The sequence below is a fragment of the Sorex fumeus genome, unplaced genomic scaffold, assembly GCF_029834395.1.
Source record: "Sorex fumeus unplaced genomic scaffold, SorFum_2.1 ptg000043l, whole genome shotgun sequence".
Taxonomy (NCBI): domain Eukaryota; kingdom Metazoa; phylum Chordata; class Mammalia; order Eulipotyphla; family Soricidae; genus Sorex; species Sorex fumeus.
Window position 1 is genome coordinate 5,027,386 of NW_026606100.1, and position 17,267 is coordinate 5,044,652.

The following is a 17,267-nucleotide window of genomic DNA, read 5'->3' on the forward strand; positions in this document are numbered from 1 at the left end:
AAACATCCCTCCACTAAGGATTCCCCAAACTGAATCATGCTCATTTATACCTTCATTTTCACATTTATAAAGTACAGATTCAAAGCTTTTCCTCAGAAGGTTACTGTGAGGAATATGAGGAACAGCTGCAGCACAGTGCAGAAACACTCCAAGGCACAGACAATGTAGCCGGGAGGATTCCTCAGCACAGAGCCAGGAGTAAGCCCTGAGTACCACCAGACATGGTCCCCAAACCAATCCCCATCCCTCCCTCTCCAAAAAAGTTTACTACATAAAATGACAATGAAGTAAACTGGACGAACTTGAAGTTAAGGCTATATTACAAAAAGCTTTTTGAAATTGCTAATAAAATCGCAGCAATTTTCTGGGTTTCCTGTTTTAGGACTTAGGTATCTGAGTGGAATTCTTGCCTGTTTGTGTTTGCCTTTTCGGAACTATAAGCATTAGGTATAGAGATTCTTTTATTAAAAGCACACTATTTCTGTTTGTTAAACAACCACTACACAAGAAACCTCCCAACAGACAAAAGATGGGGGCCAGTGTAATATAGTACAGAGGGTAAGGCACTTGTCTTGCATGTGGCTGACCAGGCTTTGATCCCTGCCGCCTCATATGTTTCCCTGATCTCACGAGAAGTGATCCCTAAGCACAGAACGAGGAGTAAACCATGAGCACTGCCAGGTGTGCCAAAAGGAAAAAAGAGGTGGGACGCCCACACAAAGTAGTCCTAGAAGACAGTCTGAGGTAGATGAAAAATCTTCACTTTTGCTAATTGAAGCAAAATTTAAAGTAATATACTTTTTTCCCATCAAGTTAGCTTGATGGGAATAAAATAACCCTCTTGTTAACAGAGATGCTTTGAAATTTTTTTTTTTTTTTTTTTTGCTTTTTGGGTCACACCCGGTGATGCACGGGGGCGGGGGGGTCGGGGGGCGTTACTCCTGGCTTTGCACTCAGGAATTACTCCCCGTGGTGCTCGGGGGAGCAAATGGTTTGGCTGCATGCAAAGCAAACGCCCTACCCACTGTACTATTGCTCCAGCCCTGGGATGCTTAGAAATTAACTTTTTGCTCGTAGACATAAAGTTATTAAGAAGTCTTTGAAAAGCACTCTGTCCAGATTCCCAGTTTGGAACATCAGTTTTAAAACTTACCAAATGTTGAATGTAACATGAAATTATGCTTATTAGCATAAAAAATGAAACCAGGGGCTGGAGGGATAGCACAATGGGTAGGGCGTTTGCCTTGCACGCAGCCAACACGGCCGACCTGGGTTCGATTCCCAGCATCCCATATGGTCCCCCGAGCACCGCCGGGAGTAATTCCTGAGTGCATGAGCCAGAAGTAACCCCTGAGCCATCGCTGGGTGTGACCCAAAAAGCAAAAAAAAAAAAAAAAAAAAAAGAAACCAACTGCAACTCACTGTTAATGCTCTCAATGACAGAAAATACAGAGCAAAACCAACCTCAAGATCACAGTGGGTTTTAGAATACTAAAAACACTATAACGTATGTAGGTATGTATGCGAAAAACTGAGCTACCACTAAAGATTTTTTTTTTTTCATTTTTGAGATTTTTTTTTTTTTTTTGGCCATACCAGGCTGTGCTCAGGGCTGACTCCTGGCTGTGCTCAGGGATCATTACTGCTGGTGCTAGGGGGACCATATGGGATGCTGGGGATCGAACCAAGGTCAGCTCTCTGTGTGCAAGGCAAGTGCCCTACCTGCTGTACTATCTCTCCAATCCCCAGCGCCAATGAACATTTTTTAAAAACCTGGAAGAAAAAAAAAAAGCAATAGAAATCTGAGTATTTTACAGGTTTTTATTTGGTTTGTAATTTTTTTCCTAGATGCTCTTTAGAGTTAGTTGATTTTTATAGTATATTCACACATGTGACATCATTTTTTCCCTAATGTTTTGGAGCTTCTCTCTTCAGATCTACCACTTCCCTTTCCCCCTTTCTGGAAGGGGGAAGGTGGTATGTGTGAGGGGTGGGGGAGGGTTACTCCTAGTGGTGCCTGGGGAGCCATGTGGTGCTGGAAATTGAATTTAGAGTTTTCACAAACAAAGCATGTGCTCCAGCCCTCTGTACCATCTTCCTGCCCAACTCCCTTTTCTTTCCTTTTGCAGATCAACATATATCCAAGGCACCAAGCCCTACCTCACTCCACCTCCACACATGCATGCTTTTTTATCCACACCTCTCCTCTACAGAGTTAAACTTTACTGTCACTGTTATTCTCATTAACATTCTGTCTTCAATCTTGCTAATTCTAAAAGGGCAGCTTTTCAAAGGACCAAGGCTCTTGGTTCCTTAAATTCTGCCACATCCTTCCGTACCCTGGCTTCCGTTTCTTCAACCACTTACTCACTTCGTCATGCAAAGACCCTTCATGACAGATCACCTGCAGTCTCTCCTTGGTCTCAATTCCAGTCCTTCTTACTCTTCCATCTACTCAGTGCTTCCAGATCATTCTTAATTCCAACAGTTCTTTCAATCTGCCAGGTACATCAATGCTGGACCTTCCACCATCTGTCTCATTATCTAGAAGATGTTCCCCTTTGTTTTCCTGTGTCTTCTCATATACCTGACAAAACCCAGCCCATTCAATAAACTTTATTCTCCCTTTGGTCTTTCTCGAGCCCCCTCAATTAGGCTTTCACCCAACTATACCAACTACACAAACATGTTATATACCAGTATCCTCCATGTTCAGAAAGTATTGCTCATTCTGTCCTTCAAATATGTTCTCAGCTATTTTTTTTTTTTTTGCTTTTTGGGTCACACTCGGAGATGCACGGGGGTTACTCCTGACTCATGCACTCAGGAATTACCCCTGGCGGTGCCCAGGGGACCATATGGGATGCTGGGAATTGAACCCGGGTCAGCCGCGTGCAAGGCAAACGCCCTACCCACTGTGCTATCACTCCAGCCCGTTCTCAGCTATCTTAACTGGCGTTCTTTTGGATGTTCTCATCGCTCTAGTCACCCCCAGGCTCACCCCTGCCCCCCTACTATCCACACCTCTCCTCTACAGTAAGGACTCAGCTACCTGAATGTTAACAAAGCAGGTCACTTACCAGCTATTGCTAGGCAATACAAAACCCAACACTTAAATCTCTTAAATATGTCCCCCAGCAGATATTTCTGTCCTACCACAAACCTCCCATCTCAGAGGATGAAGCTACATTCTTTCCATTATTCAGACCATAGCTGGGAAGCGGTCGGAATTCCTCTGTCACCTAACAATTCATATTTCATCAATCAGGAAATCTGAATCTGATCACTTCTCCAGACTTCCAGGTGTTTTCCCCCAGATCCAAACCACGACTGTCTCTCACTAGTTCAGTACCTTCCTCACTGATCTAGTTCTGCCTTTAGCACCACCCTCACCAACCTCCACTATGGACCCTATACAAATGCACTCTATACTATGGCCTCCTTACTCCTGTGCTCAAATCTGAGCCTTTTCTGCTCAATCAGAGACAAGTCCTCACAATGCTCCAGAAGGTCCTGCTCCTGTTCACTCCCCTCCCCATTCAGTACCATTCAGTACCTCTGCCACAGCTGCCAGCAGTTCCCTGAACATAATAAGCACATATACATACCCAGACTTTACGGAACTGGCCTGTTCACTTTACTTAAAAACTTCTTTGTGTGTATATATATATATAAATGGCTGTCCCTTCAATTTCGTCTCACCTTCACAAAACTGTTATTAAAAGCTTTGTAGGGGGCTGGAGCGATAGCACAGCGGGTAGGGCGTTTGCCTTGCATGCAGCCAACATGACCAACACAGGTTTGATTCCCAGCACCCCATATGGTCCCCTGAGCACCGCCAGGAGCAATTCCTGAGTGCATGAGCCAGGAGTAACTCCTGAGCATCGCCAGGTGTGACCCAAAAAGCAAAAAAAAAAAAAAAAAAAAAAAGCTTTGTAAATGATAATGCCTAAATAAAACAAATTTTTTTTTTGAGAGAGGAAAAATGGCAGTCCAGCAAACTTTGCTCCCAAGCACTTATCTTTCAGTTTCTTACAGGAGTAGTTATCTGTCTCTTTAAAGAATGTAAACTCCCTGAGGGAGGAAAAGAACTTGGAACTTAACAGGTACTTACCTGTTTGCTGAATGACATTAACTTGGGAATAAATTATTTATTTAATCTTTCCATTATTTATAAATATTTTGTCTTTTTTCAAAAAAAGGTTATGGAGAAGCAGGGCCAGGCTGGCCAAATTACAGCTCCTGACATCACAGCAACCCTACACCAAAACTTAGATTAAGCTTGAGAAACTGACCTAAAGAACTTCTGGAAAAAAGGACTCATTGCAAAGAATAAATGGAGAGCACCCAGAGAGAAGTAGTGACAAAGACATGCCCTAACCAAGAAAGAATTCCTACTGTGAGGGGGTATGGTGCTGCCAGCAGGTCAATCTGTACCTGTGAAGCGAGTGCATCAGCAGCCTCATGGCACCTTCAGACTTCCAGATACCCCAAAATTGCTGCTGTGCCTTTGGCCAGATCGCAAAAGCTTGGGGCAAAGTTTACCAAGAAAGTAAACGGCCAAAAGTTAGGTATGTGGGAAACACACCCACAAACCACCTCCGGTTCAGCTATATAATTGGAGGCAAGGCCTCTTTGGTTCCTGATTGAACTGCTTAATGGCCATGATCCAAGAGACTCAGAAACAAATCTCGGAACCCAGCAGCTTTAGGTAGAAATGCCCTAACCAAGAAAGAATTCCTACTGTGAGGAATTGTTCCTGCAGTAGGCTACCGGTGCTGGGCCAACCCAGGTGGGAATTGGTTTCGTGCCTTGGCCTGTTCCCCCTGGCGGCCCAGTGGCCGCCATCCTTCAGAGGCCACTGGATAGTCACATTTGGGCCCCCAGTGACGAGACACACAGGGCCTCATGGGATGGGGGTGGAGCCTGGCTTGTCCTCCCCAACCCAACGAGATCCCGTCATCGCCCACGAACGGCCTCTCTGGCTCCTGATCAAGCTGCTTAATGGCCATGATCCCAGAGACTCAGAAACAAAACTTAAAACCCAGTGGCTTTTGGTAGAAATGCGTCCGGACCCCACAGTATGTTACTGTCGCCTGGCCACCCCAGGGAGGAAAGGATGTTGTCCCTCCGCCTGCTCCCTCTTGGCGGCTTGGTGGCTGTCATCCTCCAGAGTCCATTGGACAGTCAGGCTTGGGCCAGCAGTGACGAAACTTGTTGGGCCTCACAGGATGGCGGGGAGCCGGGCCTGTCCTCCCCACACCAACGAGACCCCAAGTCATCACCCACGAACGGCCTCTCTGGCTCCTGATCTAGCTGCTTAACGGCCTTGATCCCAGAGACTCAAACAAATCTTGAAACCCAGTGGCTTTTGGCAGAAATGTGTCCAGACCCTGCAGTAGGTTACTGTTGCCGGGCCACCCCAGGGGGGAAAGGGTGCTGTCCCTCTGCCTGTTTCCTTCTGGCGGCTCTGTGGCTGTCATCCTCCAGAGGCCACTGGACAGTCAGGCTTGGGCCCGCAGTGATGAAACTTGTTGGGCCTCACGAGATGGGGTGGAGCCGGGCCTGTCCTCCCCACCCCAACAAGACCCCAAGTCATTGCCCACGAATGGCCTCTCTGGCTCCTCATCAAGCTGCTCAACGGCCATGATCCCAGAGACTCAGGAGCAGATCTCGAAACCCAGTGGCTTTTGGCCGAAATCACTCCAGATTTAAGAGCTAAAATTTCAGAATTTCAAAATCCCGCGGCCACTACTGCAGCCACGCGACATCATGTTATTCATAACCAGCAACAGAAAACAAATTGTCTACTGTTGCCTTTTCAGCAGATCTGAGTGTTGGTAAAATCACAAATAATAATGGTGGGTCTGGTGTCAAAATATTGAATGTAATCAAAGTAGAGAGAGAGTAATGTGGAAATCATCTGCCCCACAGGTAGGGGGAAGGTGTGGGATAGGGGTATACTGGAGTTTTTGGTGGTGGAGAATGGGCACTGGTGAAGGTACGGGTGTTTCATTGTATGACCAAGACTTAGACCCAAAAGCTTTGTAACTGCTCTCACGGTGATTCAATAAATAAAATTATAAAAAATGAAAAAAAATAAAGTAAGGTGGAGTTCATGCACAATTCAATCAGCTAATCAGTGGCTGAATAAATAGCAGTACTCCTACAAAAAAAAAAAAGAATTCCTACTGTGGAGCAACAAGCTGCAATCAGGAAATCTTTGAAGTACAGAAATACCTGGAGAGTGAGGGGGAAGGGAGCACAAACACTCAGCACCCCAATTCTATGACCGTATATTTACAATGGTGCAATGGGAAGCAAATCTGGGTATAAACAGGGGTCGAAGTCATTGGCAAGCACCATTTTTTTAATTTAAATTTTATTTTTAAAATTTAGTCACCACCTTTTAGCACCAACTCCTCCCACTGAATGCTTCCCTCAGACAGATGCTGCCCACATCCTGTCCTATCCTCCAGCCCTTTCAAGTGCCATGTTTCCTACTGAACACCAGTTCTTTGTTTCCATTGTCTTTGGTATGTTATTCCACCATTATATTTCTTCACACCCTGCATATAACAGAGATCATTCTGTGTTGGTGTCTCCCTTTGATTCATTTCACTCAGCACGATACTATTCAGGTCCCTCCATGTAGCAGGACTTTATCTTTTCCTATGGCTGAGTTATATTCTACTGTGTATATGGACAATAGTTTCTTTATCCAGTCATCTCTTTTTGGGCACTTTGGTTGTTTCCAGATTTCTGGCCACTGTGGATAGTGCTGCAAGGAACACAGGGGTGCCAATGCTTTCTTTCCACTTTGTTTTTTTTTCCAAGAAATGGGTTTCCTGGGTCAAATGAAAGCTCAATTCCTAGATTTTTTTTTTTTAGGAATGTTCATATTGCTTTCCAGAAAGGCTAGGCCAGTAGACATTCCCACCAACAGTGAAAGTAGAGTCCCTTTCTAGCAGCATCCATACCAGCACAGGTGGGTCTTGCTCTTTTGATGTGTGCTAGTCTCTGTAGCAAGAGATGGTATCTCATTGTTCTCATTTGCATCTCCCTGATGATTAGTGATGTAGAACATTTTTTCATTTGTCTGTTGGCCATTTACAGTTCTTCTTTGAAGAAGTTTCTGCTCATCTAGTTTCCCCATTTTTTGATCGGGCTGGATTTTTTTTCTTGTAAAGTTCTACCAGTGTCTTTTATATCCTTAATACTAACCCCTTATCAGATGAGTATTGGGTAAATAATTTCTCCCATTTCGTGAGCTGTCTTTGTATCCTGGCGACTGTTTAAGGTGCAGAAGCTTCTTAATTTAATGGGCAGATACAATATTGATGATATCTTTCAATCTTGCTGATAGCAGCAGTACTGGTGGATGTCATACTGGATCTGTCTCCATAATAACAGATTCTCCACAAATTCCTGAGACTCAGCTAGCAAACAGCAGAAGTAGCTGTTTGAATGACAATTACCAAGAGTGTTTACTTCTAGCAGACAAACAGACCTGGCCTATAAGTCCACATCTGAGTGCAAGCCACACTCCAAATGGCCTTCTCAGTATAACCAGTCAGTCAGTAAAGGGGCTCCACTGCCTGCTGTGCTCTTTGCTGGTCCATAGCCAACTCCACTGTCAACTCTCAGGCACATGCTTTGTCACTACCAGTTAAAACAACTGAGGGTCAAGCCTGCTCTTAAACATTTCTGAGCCACCACCCAGGATTGTATGAAACAGGAAGCCCCGTGGCTGCTAGGACCTGATTGCTGCCCAGGCCCACTTAAACCTGACTCACAAGTATCCCTGAACACTCATAATCATAAACCCCCCGTCACATCCAGGCCCACTCAGACTCAATACCGTAACAGAGGTCATGCAATCAAGATTGAGTCCCTGGGTCACCAAAATGCACACTTGACTTTCATGTTACAGCCTATACTAGGAACTTGCCATTGCAAACACCCTGTTACAACTTAGGCCTGCTCAAACTAAGAGCTACAGTTGCAGACAGGGACCCACAGACTTGGAATTCTCTAATTACAAACCAGTCTTAGCCCCCAGTCAGACCTGTGTGGGACACTAGGCAAAAATGGAAGGTAAAATAACTAAACTACACTGATAGAATAGGACAAGAACCTAGAAAAAAAGTCCCTATGGGGCCAGAGTGATATAGTATATAGGTTAGGGGGTTTGCCTTACACGCAGCAGACCTGGTTTGATCCCTGGCATCCCATATGGTCCCTTGACCACTGAGCCAGGAGTAAACCCAGTGCACAGCTGGATGTTCTCCAAAACCCAAGACCAAAAAAATCCCCAAATATTCTGAATGTGATAAAGGTGTGCAAACAATTTGCAGTAGATATGTTTAAAACTTACGGCATGTTAATTTTTTTAAAAAATATTTTTCTTTCAAAGACTAAATGCTGTGTATTCACTTATCTCTGTCCTTTCACTGAGTTTTTCTTCTTGAATGATGCTACACACCCTTACACTACCTAACACTGACTAAGAAATGGCACATACCATAATGAAGAAAGGGAACCCTATTCGCCTGGTAAAGGAGTACCACAGGGTAGTGCACAGGAGAAAAGTTGAGATTATGCTTTTGCCTATCACTCAAGTTAGATAAGAAGCCTCAAAGGAAGTCCTGATTGAGGCTCCACTCCTTTAAAGTCCAATGAACTTTTTGACAATCTCCTCCCTCTCCCTCCAAATTTGGCTTATTCCACACAGAACAGGGATTCGTTCCCACAAGACTGCTATTGTTATTGTTCCAACAGAGGACGCCACCAGCTATCTAGGTTCCCAGCTAGGAATCTCCCTATTCCCTCTTCTTTCCTTGTCCTACGAATTTCCCAGATCAGTCTCCTCTCAATCTCAAATCATCAGGCCTGTGCAGTTTTCAACTGAACCACTGAACCTTCCTTTTTTTCAAACAGCTGGCAGAATTACCGACCTCTTGTACTTTAGTGATTTAAATGGTTCTCTACCTCTTCCATGATATAGGCTGCCCTAAGTAACAGGGAGAATGAGACTTCCATGGCTTGGTCTCTACACACTCAACATTTACTCTCTCCCTTCTAGATAAAGAACCAGCAGTGGTAAAATGCTGCCAACATTTACACCAATTCTTTCTTGATTTTGCTCTCCTCTGTCTGGGAAACTCTTCGCATCATTTTGAGGCATACTACAGGTTTTCTGAGACCAACCTAAGATGTATACACTCTGGTACTACCTGGCATCTAACCAAGTGGCTTTAGACTGCTAACAATTGACCTTTCTCTTCTTCATTCCCAATCTGTGAAGTATCTCTTCATACCAAGTTTATATAAAACACCTTGCAAACATATTCAAGGTCAATGCTAAAACTTCATTAGGTTCCTGTGTGTGAGCTTCCTGTGTGTGAGTTTCTGTGGAATAAAGTGCGCTTAAGGACCTGGTGATCCACTGATGAAGGTAATGAAGGTAGTGTTCACCAGGATAAACAGCAAAATGTGAAGAGTTCTACATTAAAGATATAAACTTATATCCCTATGAGGGTAAGAGTGGGGGCAGTGAATGCAGTTAGAGGCCGGCAGTAGGGTCAGTGACTGCACAGAGCTTAATGGACTGGCAGGCTGTATAGGTGATGGTGATCAAGAGGACAGACCAGATCCGGGCTTGTGACAGGTTGTAAAGGATTACTGATCACACATAGTTGCTGAGGCTGCCCACCCCAAAAGGCAGACCCACTCACCGCCTGAGTGACTCCGAAGGATGGAGAGGCATCGCCACTGCTCCACATTGGCAAGCTTTCCACTGGAACCAAACACAGTGCTGGGGCCAATGTACCTGTGTGAGAGAGGAGTCAGAAAGGAATTCCAGGAATGCTCTAGGAACTGAATATAGATGTTCCCTGCAGCATGGGTTATCATAGCAAACAGACTGAAGCAAAAACAGACAAGGCTGGAATGCATGGAACTGCTGAATAGGGGATGATCAGGCAAATTATGATCCATGCACTTGATGAAATATTATACAGAAATCATAAATCTTGTGACAGAAGAACACCCATAGCATGGAAAATGTTTATAATATATAATTAAATGAAAGGAGACCCAGATTATACATAGTATGACTTAGGCAAAGAAAAAATATACATAATATAGCTATCATCTTCGCATGAAAAATGGATCAGAAGGACAGAGAAAAAATACCAAAATATTAACCATAGGTTTTTATGGTGAGACTGTTGCTTAAAAATTTTAATTTTTTAAATTTCCAAACTGTATATTAAATATAATATTTATATCGGCTAAAGCAATAAAAGCAATGATATTTTTAAGATATTAAAAATGAACTGAATACCTCTGTCAACCTTAGGCAAAGAAAGCACTGGAACTATGAATAACTAGCTCTACCCATATGAACAGTTAAAAGGCCCCCAATTCCACAGAATGCTTCACAAACCCACACAAAGAGCTTGTGGAGGCTGCTGAATGAGCCACACGAGACAGGTCACTTGTGCTTATGCAGTCACGGGCAGAGGCCACTCTGACTAAGCAGATCTGATTCCGAGCCTGAATGACTCCCAGTGTCCCTTAGGGAACAGGTTGGAGAAGAGAGCCTTATGACCCATTGCTTAAGTTTAAAGAAACATGGCTTTCCAGGTATGATTGGTTTATTGTGGGTACAGAGCAGGGTCTTTCCAGGAAGGTCCTTGGAGTCCCAGGGTGTGGCTGATAGAGCATCAGGTGAATGGCAAGGAGAGTGGCTCTGGACCAGCAGCAGATTCCCTTAGAGCCCCTCAATTTTCATTTGAAGAGCAAAATAAACAAAGCCACCAATGTCAGCTCTGGAAAGGATTAATCCTTTTACAGGTGTAAATCCTGCACCCACCTGAGGGGCCAGTACAGCAACAGGTCACCAAGTAGGTGGCTGATCTCCTCTAATAATCCCAGCTGCTTATAGCCTACATGTGCTTTCGACTTAAGAAGTCAGTACCCTGGACACTTCACAGTGCCAGGATGGGAAAAGGTGACTATGATAAAGACCAGTAAAGAAGCTTCTAAAAATAAAACGTGAAGAAAGGAAAATGATGCTTACGTAGCCCGCTTCCACACCATAATCAGTTTGTCATCTCCCCCAGAAGCTAAATACATCCCACTGTTTGACCACCGCACACAGTTCACACATGCTGGGAAGAAAAAAAAATAGGGTGATGAAAATCCAATAGTCACGTCTGTTCGTTTTATGCAGAGTTTGGTAAGATGCAAAGGGTTTATAAATTTTAATTTACCTAATCTTCTAAAGTCTCCTACTGTGTCAGAGCCCCAGAAGAACAAGTTTAAAAACTAACCTATCGTTGTTCTGTTCAAATTTTCCCAGACAAGCATCTGGAGGGCAAAAAGCTAACAATCCCTAAGAATTGTTAGTGCTAATGATACAGACAACAGAAGATTCTTTCCATGAAAACTGGTGACAACTAAATCTCATTTCTAAAAGACCAATGACATGCATTTTTGAGAGGGGATTACACTTGACATGAAGCATGTATTAAAGAAAGGCTAAGATGCTTTTTTCCAGAACTTTCAGGAAAGCAGCTTGGTTTTGTACAAAGTTCTGGGGTATTCTATCTGTTAGCCCTTTGAAATTCAGATGTGCCAAACTTGTGAGCACAGCAAGTTGACTGATTCTGCAGTTATAAACTATGACCAACAGAAAAGTCCCGGTCCCTGATAGGCCAACACCAGTGGGTACCCTCCCTGTAATACAAAGAACAACTGCCAGTAGTGGCATGCATATGGTCTGTGAGTGACTCTGCAGCTGGTAGAACACTGAGAGGCATGTTGGAAAGTCAGAATACACAGAGAAGGAAGGAAACAATCGTTAATTAAACATCTCAGGGGAGAAAGCTAGGTTGGAAACCAGAATGAGGTAGTGACCCCAATAATACAGGGTGGGAAACTAGGTCCTAAGCAGGGAAGGAAAATACAATACTGTTTGATGGGCAAAGGATCATGGTAGAGGGTCTCAGAGTGAAACACTGGCAATCTGAGACTTTTTTTTTTGAGTTGTTTTTTACACACCCTTCCCCAGAACCCTACTGCTTTCCAGGTTGCTGGCCCCAAAGCCCCATGGAATCAGGCAGTAACGACTCATGAGCAGGAAATCACCAGAGGTACCTGCAGACTGTCCAAAGATGGTTCTGTGGGCGGGCCGAGTCTTCTGCCGAATAACTCACCCAGGTGTGCAGCCAACATCTGTGCCTTCAGACAGCAGGCCGAGGGGAGTTAGCGCCGCACGGGGCCTTATCTTTCTAATTACAAACACATGTGCTAACCTTGGGCACTCTGCCAACACGTAAAGCCTGCAAAGGGCCACTCTGTAATACCTAAGTGATTGTCCATCTGGCAAAGCATCTTGGGAATATTTTCATCCTTCTCGTCATCCTCCTGGAGGACTGGAGACATATTCCAGATCACAACCTTCCCAGAATCCTGTCCTGGAATGAAGGAGCAGAAATAGCATCACATTCAAGAACAGAAATTTGATATTGATGAATTAATTATGAGACACAGTCCTTTCTTAGTTTGTATAAATAATTGACCTTATTAGATAAGATTAAATTTTAATTACTAATATAAATTACAGAAAAAAAACGAATAAAACATTAAATACTGGTGTGGATAAAAAAAATTATAGATTTATGCAGACTGAATAGTTCAGTGGGTTAAGACACTTGTTTGATACTCAGTATATGGTCCCCTGGGTACTACCAGAAGTGATCCTTGAGCAGAGCAAGAAATAGGCCTGAGCAACAACCTGGGAAGTCCTCTCCCCATTGCCTCCCAGAATGATTATCATTGAGTAGTATATTGAGACTAACTTGACTTTATGGGGGAAAAAAACAGACTAGATATCACTATTTAACTTTTACTAGAGGTACACTTCAAGACAGTTACAAACTAATGTCTTGAAATGGATCTGTCAAAATTAAAGAAAGGCATACCTGAAATGACCTCCCTGCCATTATATAAAACTATTTATTCTCTTTTCCTACATTTTTACTATGCCAAGCATACCACAAAAGTATGTTACCTGGCTGGATGAAGAGCAAACAGGCCCTCCATCTAAGTTCAGACCCCCTAGGTAAGGCTGTGGGATAATGGTCCAGCGTAGCCTGAAATAAGGAAATCAAGGCCTCCCCTGATCTAACAACTTTTCTGCATGATTCAACCCATCTTGCAACATCTGGCCTGAGTATCAATCTGTATAGGCATGAAGCCACCAGGGACTGAGTTCTATAGATATGCTACTTTGTGCCACCATCTTGCTATCGAGGCCTGAAAAATGACTTTATCTGTCTTTGTAACTTAACACATACACTCTCCATTTTCAGATTAAAACCGTGTCCAGAGTGTTTCTATCTTGGCTTCCAGAACCAAGATGTGGATCTAGTTCTTGTCTATGGGGTTGGGGCTTTTATTCACAGGATTATCAGTCACTCTCCCTGTTTAGTATGCCAGGACTTGAAGAATGCCAACTGACTTTAAAACTGATCCAATAAATAGGAATTAGAAGATAAATCTGCCACAAAAATATAAAGAATATCTCTCTCCTCTCTCTCTCTCTCTCTCTCTCTCTCTCTCTCTCTCTCTCTCTCACACACACACACACACACAAAATCCATTCGGATAAAACATTTATTACATTAATAATGTAACATTTATTACATTAATAAACATTTATTAAAACATAATAGCATGTTTTAAATGTAATCACAATCATACTCAGTTGAAAACATAGTCTATTTTCTTTCCTTAAGGTCAATCAGAAGAAGCAGAGAAAGGGGCAGGGCTGTGAATTTTCCCTCTGTTACTTCATGAACATACCTTGTCCTCCAGTTGCGAACTTGGTCCCGTCAGGGTGAATATCAACTGAAAAAATTGGCTTGCCTAGAAACAAAGGGAATAAAAAGACACACACAACATCTACCTTGGCATTTATTCATCAAAGAACACAAAAATTTAAATATATAAGTTATTCAACTAATATCTCTAGATCACTGCTAGTAGAAAATAAGATAGGCTATCTAGAATAAGAGCAGAGAGATATAAGCTCTTAAGCTAGAGAATAAACTGAAGACTCTATAATAATATTAAATGCCCAGAAGACAAGGGGCTGTGGAGATACTAAAACAGAGATCAGAGGAGCATGCTTTGCATGTTTGGGACCGTGGTTCAATCCCCAGCACTGAGTATTCCTTCTATCTACTCCTCCCTGACACACACACACACACACACACACACACACACACACACACACACACACACACGGCCCTGGGAACCTCTGGCAACCACAGATTTCAAGCATCTATACATCTATGAATCCTTTGGACCTAGCATGAACCATCTAGACTGAATGGCCAAATACTGCTATGAGTGGCCCCAAGCATCACCTGGGAGGTCACCCCAAATAAATATATCAGTAAATACATAAATAATAGTGAAACAAAGCACCATTACTAGGAATACTAAACCAATAGACTGCCTAGGTCTTTGCAGAGAGGTACGCTGAACAAGAGCCTACAACTTCCAGAGATATACTTTTGAAAAGGTTGTGAGTTGCTTATATCAAAGCTGAGTTACAAGGGGTTAATACTTCCAGTGATCTCTCTATCCCACACTGAGAATGTTGCTTCCATTTGTGGTTCTGCTTCCAAAATACCTTGTGGTATATTTGTGCTGCACTGACAATTCAGTCACCTTTTGCTACACATCTCCTTTGTCTGAACTTCTTTCTTGTCAATTGTTCACCTAGGTATTTAGTGCCTCTAAAGAAGAGTGTAGCTATGAATTCTCACATGATCCAGGCCTACCTATAGTGAGAACATTAATTGGGAAGGCTAGATGACAGAATTAATAAAAAGAGAGGGGGGCTCAAATCCCTCAGCTGTGGAAGGCAATCTTTGAGCCTATGCTTGGTGGCACCCGTCTGGCAGGTGAGTCTGCTTCTAGGGTAAGAACACCATGATAATCACTGCTGAGTTCATCGCTCCATCTTTGGCCTAGCTTCTGACAGGCCTGGTGCAAGTAGCTCAGTAATATTCATTGACAAATTAGGTGCTTGACAAGGAACACAGCAACAACAGATAAAGGGCTACTACTGCCAAAGTTTCTTTTTTTTTTTTTTTTTTTGCTTTTTGGGTCACGCCCGGCGATGCTCAGGGATTACTCCTGGCTCATGCACTCAGGAATTACTCCTGGCGGTGCTCGGGGGACCATATGGGATGCTGGGAATCGAACCCGGGTCAGCCACGTTGGCTGCGTGCAAGGCAAACGCCCTACCGGCTGTGCTATCGCTCCAGGACCTACTGCCAAAGTTTCTTAGCTATGTCTGTCTTAGCTTAGTCTGTCCCTATCACTCAAGACACGACAAAGGCACCACGACAAGATGATGGCATGGCATAACTAGACTCAAAATGATGTTAAATGTAGACATGGCTGGGAAAGATGGAATAAGTTGTAGTGGCTTAAAACTGAAAGTCCTAATGCGGTGGAAAAAGAAAATGGCAAAAAAAGGGCAGTGACAAACATGGTTCCCAGCTGGCACCCACCTCAGATCGTCTTCTGGGGAGCACTTTCCTACAATCAAATTGAGCATGAGCTTCCACAAGACAAAGGGAAATGTGCTCTCTTACTTACCAGTCATTACCCCATAGTGGGAGGTAAAACTAAGCAAAAAGGTTCAGTAGGCATACCAAGTGCAAGCATTTTATTTTTTATTATTATTACTTTATTGATTCACCATGAGGTACAGTAACAAAATTTTCATGTTTGAGCTTCAATCATAGTCAAACACCCATCCCTTCACCAGTGCACATTTTCCACCACCAAAATCCCCAGTATTCCCCACTCCCCACCATTCCACACCTCCCCCTGCCCGTGTGGCAGACAATCTGCACAATACTCTCTTCTTCTACTTTATTTACCTTAGATATTTCGAGACCAGTCCCACCACCACTCATACCTGCCAAAAAGGCAATGCTAGACAGTGTTTTGTATTGCTTGTTATGGATACAATATAATGTCAAGTGCTCTAGGAATTCTAAAATTTTAATAATTAGGGTCTGAAGGGGCTGGAGTGATAGCACAGGGGAAGGGTGTTTGCCTTGCACGCAGTCAGCCTGGCCGAGCCGGGTTCGATTCCTCCGTCCCTCTTGGAGAGCCCGGCAAGCTACCGAGAGTATCTCACCTGCATGGCAAAGCCTGGCAAGTTACCCGTGATGTATTCAATATGCAAACACAGTAACAACAAGTCTCAAAAAAAAAAAAAAAAGGAGACGTTACTGGGTCCGCTCGAGCAAATCGATGAACAATGGGAGGACAGGTCTGAAGAGATCACTGCAGCAAGTTGCTTGGGTCCAAGATTTATTTTTATGTCTCTGGATCATGGCCGTGTGGGAGCTTAAGTAGACCGTGGCCAGATATGGAGTCATCTCAAGGGTCCCATCGGGGGGGGGGGGGAGAGAAGAAGAAGGGCCCACTCCTCCCCTGTCCCATGAGGCCTGGCATTTGCCACCACTGCCACTTGTACATGGAGCTTGTTGCTGACTCCTAGAAAATGGCGGTCACCGGGGCTCCTAGAGGGCAGGTGGAGGGACCGCACCTGCCCCCATCTGGAGTAGCCCAGCGGAAATGGCCTATTGCAAAGTCCAGGGTCATCTCTGCAGCAAGTTGCTCGGGTCCAAGATTCGTTTGTGTGTCAAATGCAAGCATTTTAATTCCTCATTTTGTCTCAGAGGTTAAGCCAAAATACTACGGAAGTTTAGAAATAACATTATTACTTCATATCTTGAACTTACGAACTTCCAAAATCATAAAAATCATAACAGGCCTCTATCATATGGCAGCCCTGGCCTGATCCCTAAGATCACTGGCGGGCTCACCGCCCCCAGCATCAGAGCATTATACACCATTATACAGAACAAGGAGCAGCTATCTACTCGAAGTGTTCAAAGTGGTCCCAAATGCAGGAAATCCAGTCATGGTCTTCTCTGAATTTCCTCTATTCCAATATTCACAAGATTGGACCCCAATAGCTCAGCACTCTAAACTGGTTCTAAGAAACCAGATCATGAACCAGAGAGAGAATACAGCAGGTAGGAAGCCTACCTTGCACAGGCAGACCCAGGTTTCATCCCTGGCACTCCATATGTTTCCTCAAGCAGTGGAAGGGGTAATTTCTAAGTGTAGAGCCAGGAGTGCAGGAGTGACCCCTGAGC

The 17,267-nt window shown here is 43.7% G+C and overlaps 1 protein-coding gene across 3 annotated transcripts in view; it reads right to left on the reverse strand.

Moving 5' to 3' along the window:
* The window catches only part of LOC130029577 (protein HIRA), a 95,698-nt gene that overhangs the window by 59,568 nt on the left and 18,863 nt on the right, over positions 1 to 17,267 (reverse strand). For 2 of the 3 annotated variants that reach the window (XM_056120560.1, XM_056120561.1), the window contains exons 2-5: positions 13,876 to 13,938; positions 12,375 to 12,485; positions 11,087 to 11,177; positions 9,738 to 9,832 (exon numbers count right to left, since the gene is read on the reverse strand). In XM_056120560.1, the coding sequence (XP_055976535.1) occupies positions 9,738 to 9,832; positions 11,087 to 11,177; positions 12,375 to 12,485; positions 13,876 to 13,938 (360 nt within the window). Of the gene's footprint in view, positions 1 to 9,737; positions 9,833 to 11,086; positions 11,178 to 12,165; positions 12,486 to 13,875; positions 13,939 to 17,267 lie in introns of those variants that run through there. The other variant, XM_056120562.1, reaches the window with a different exon arrangement.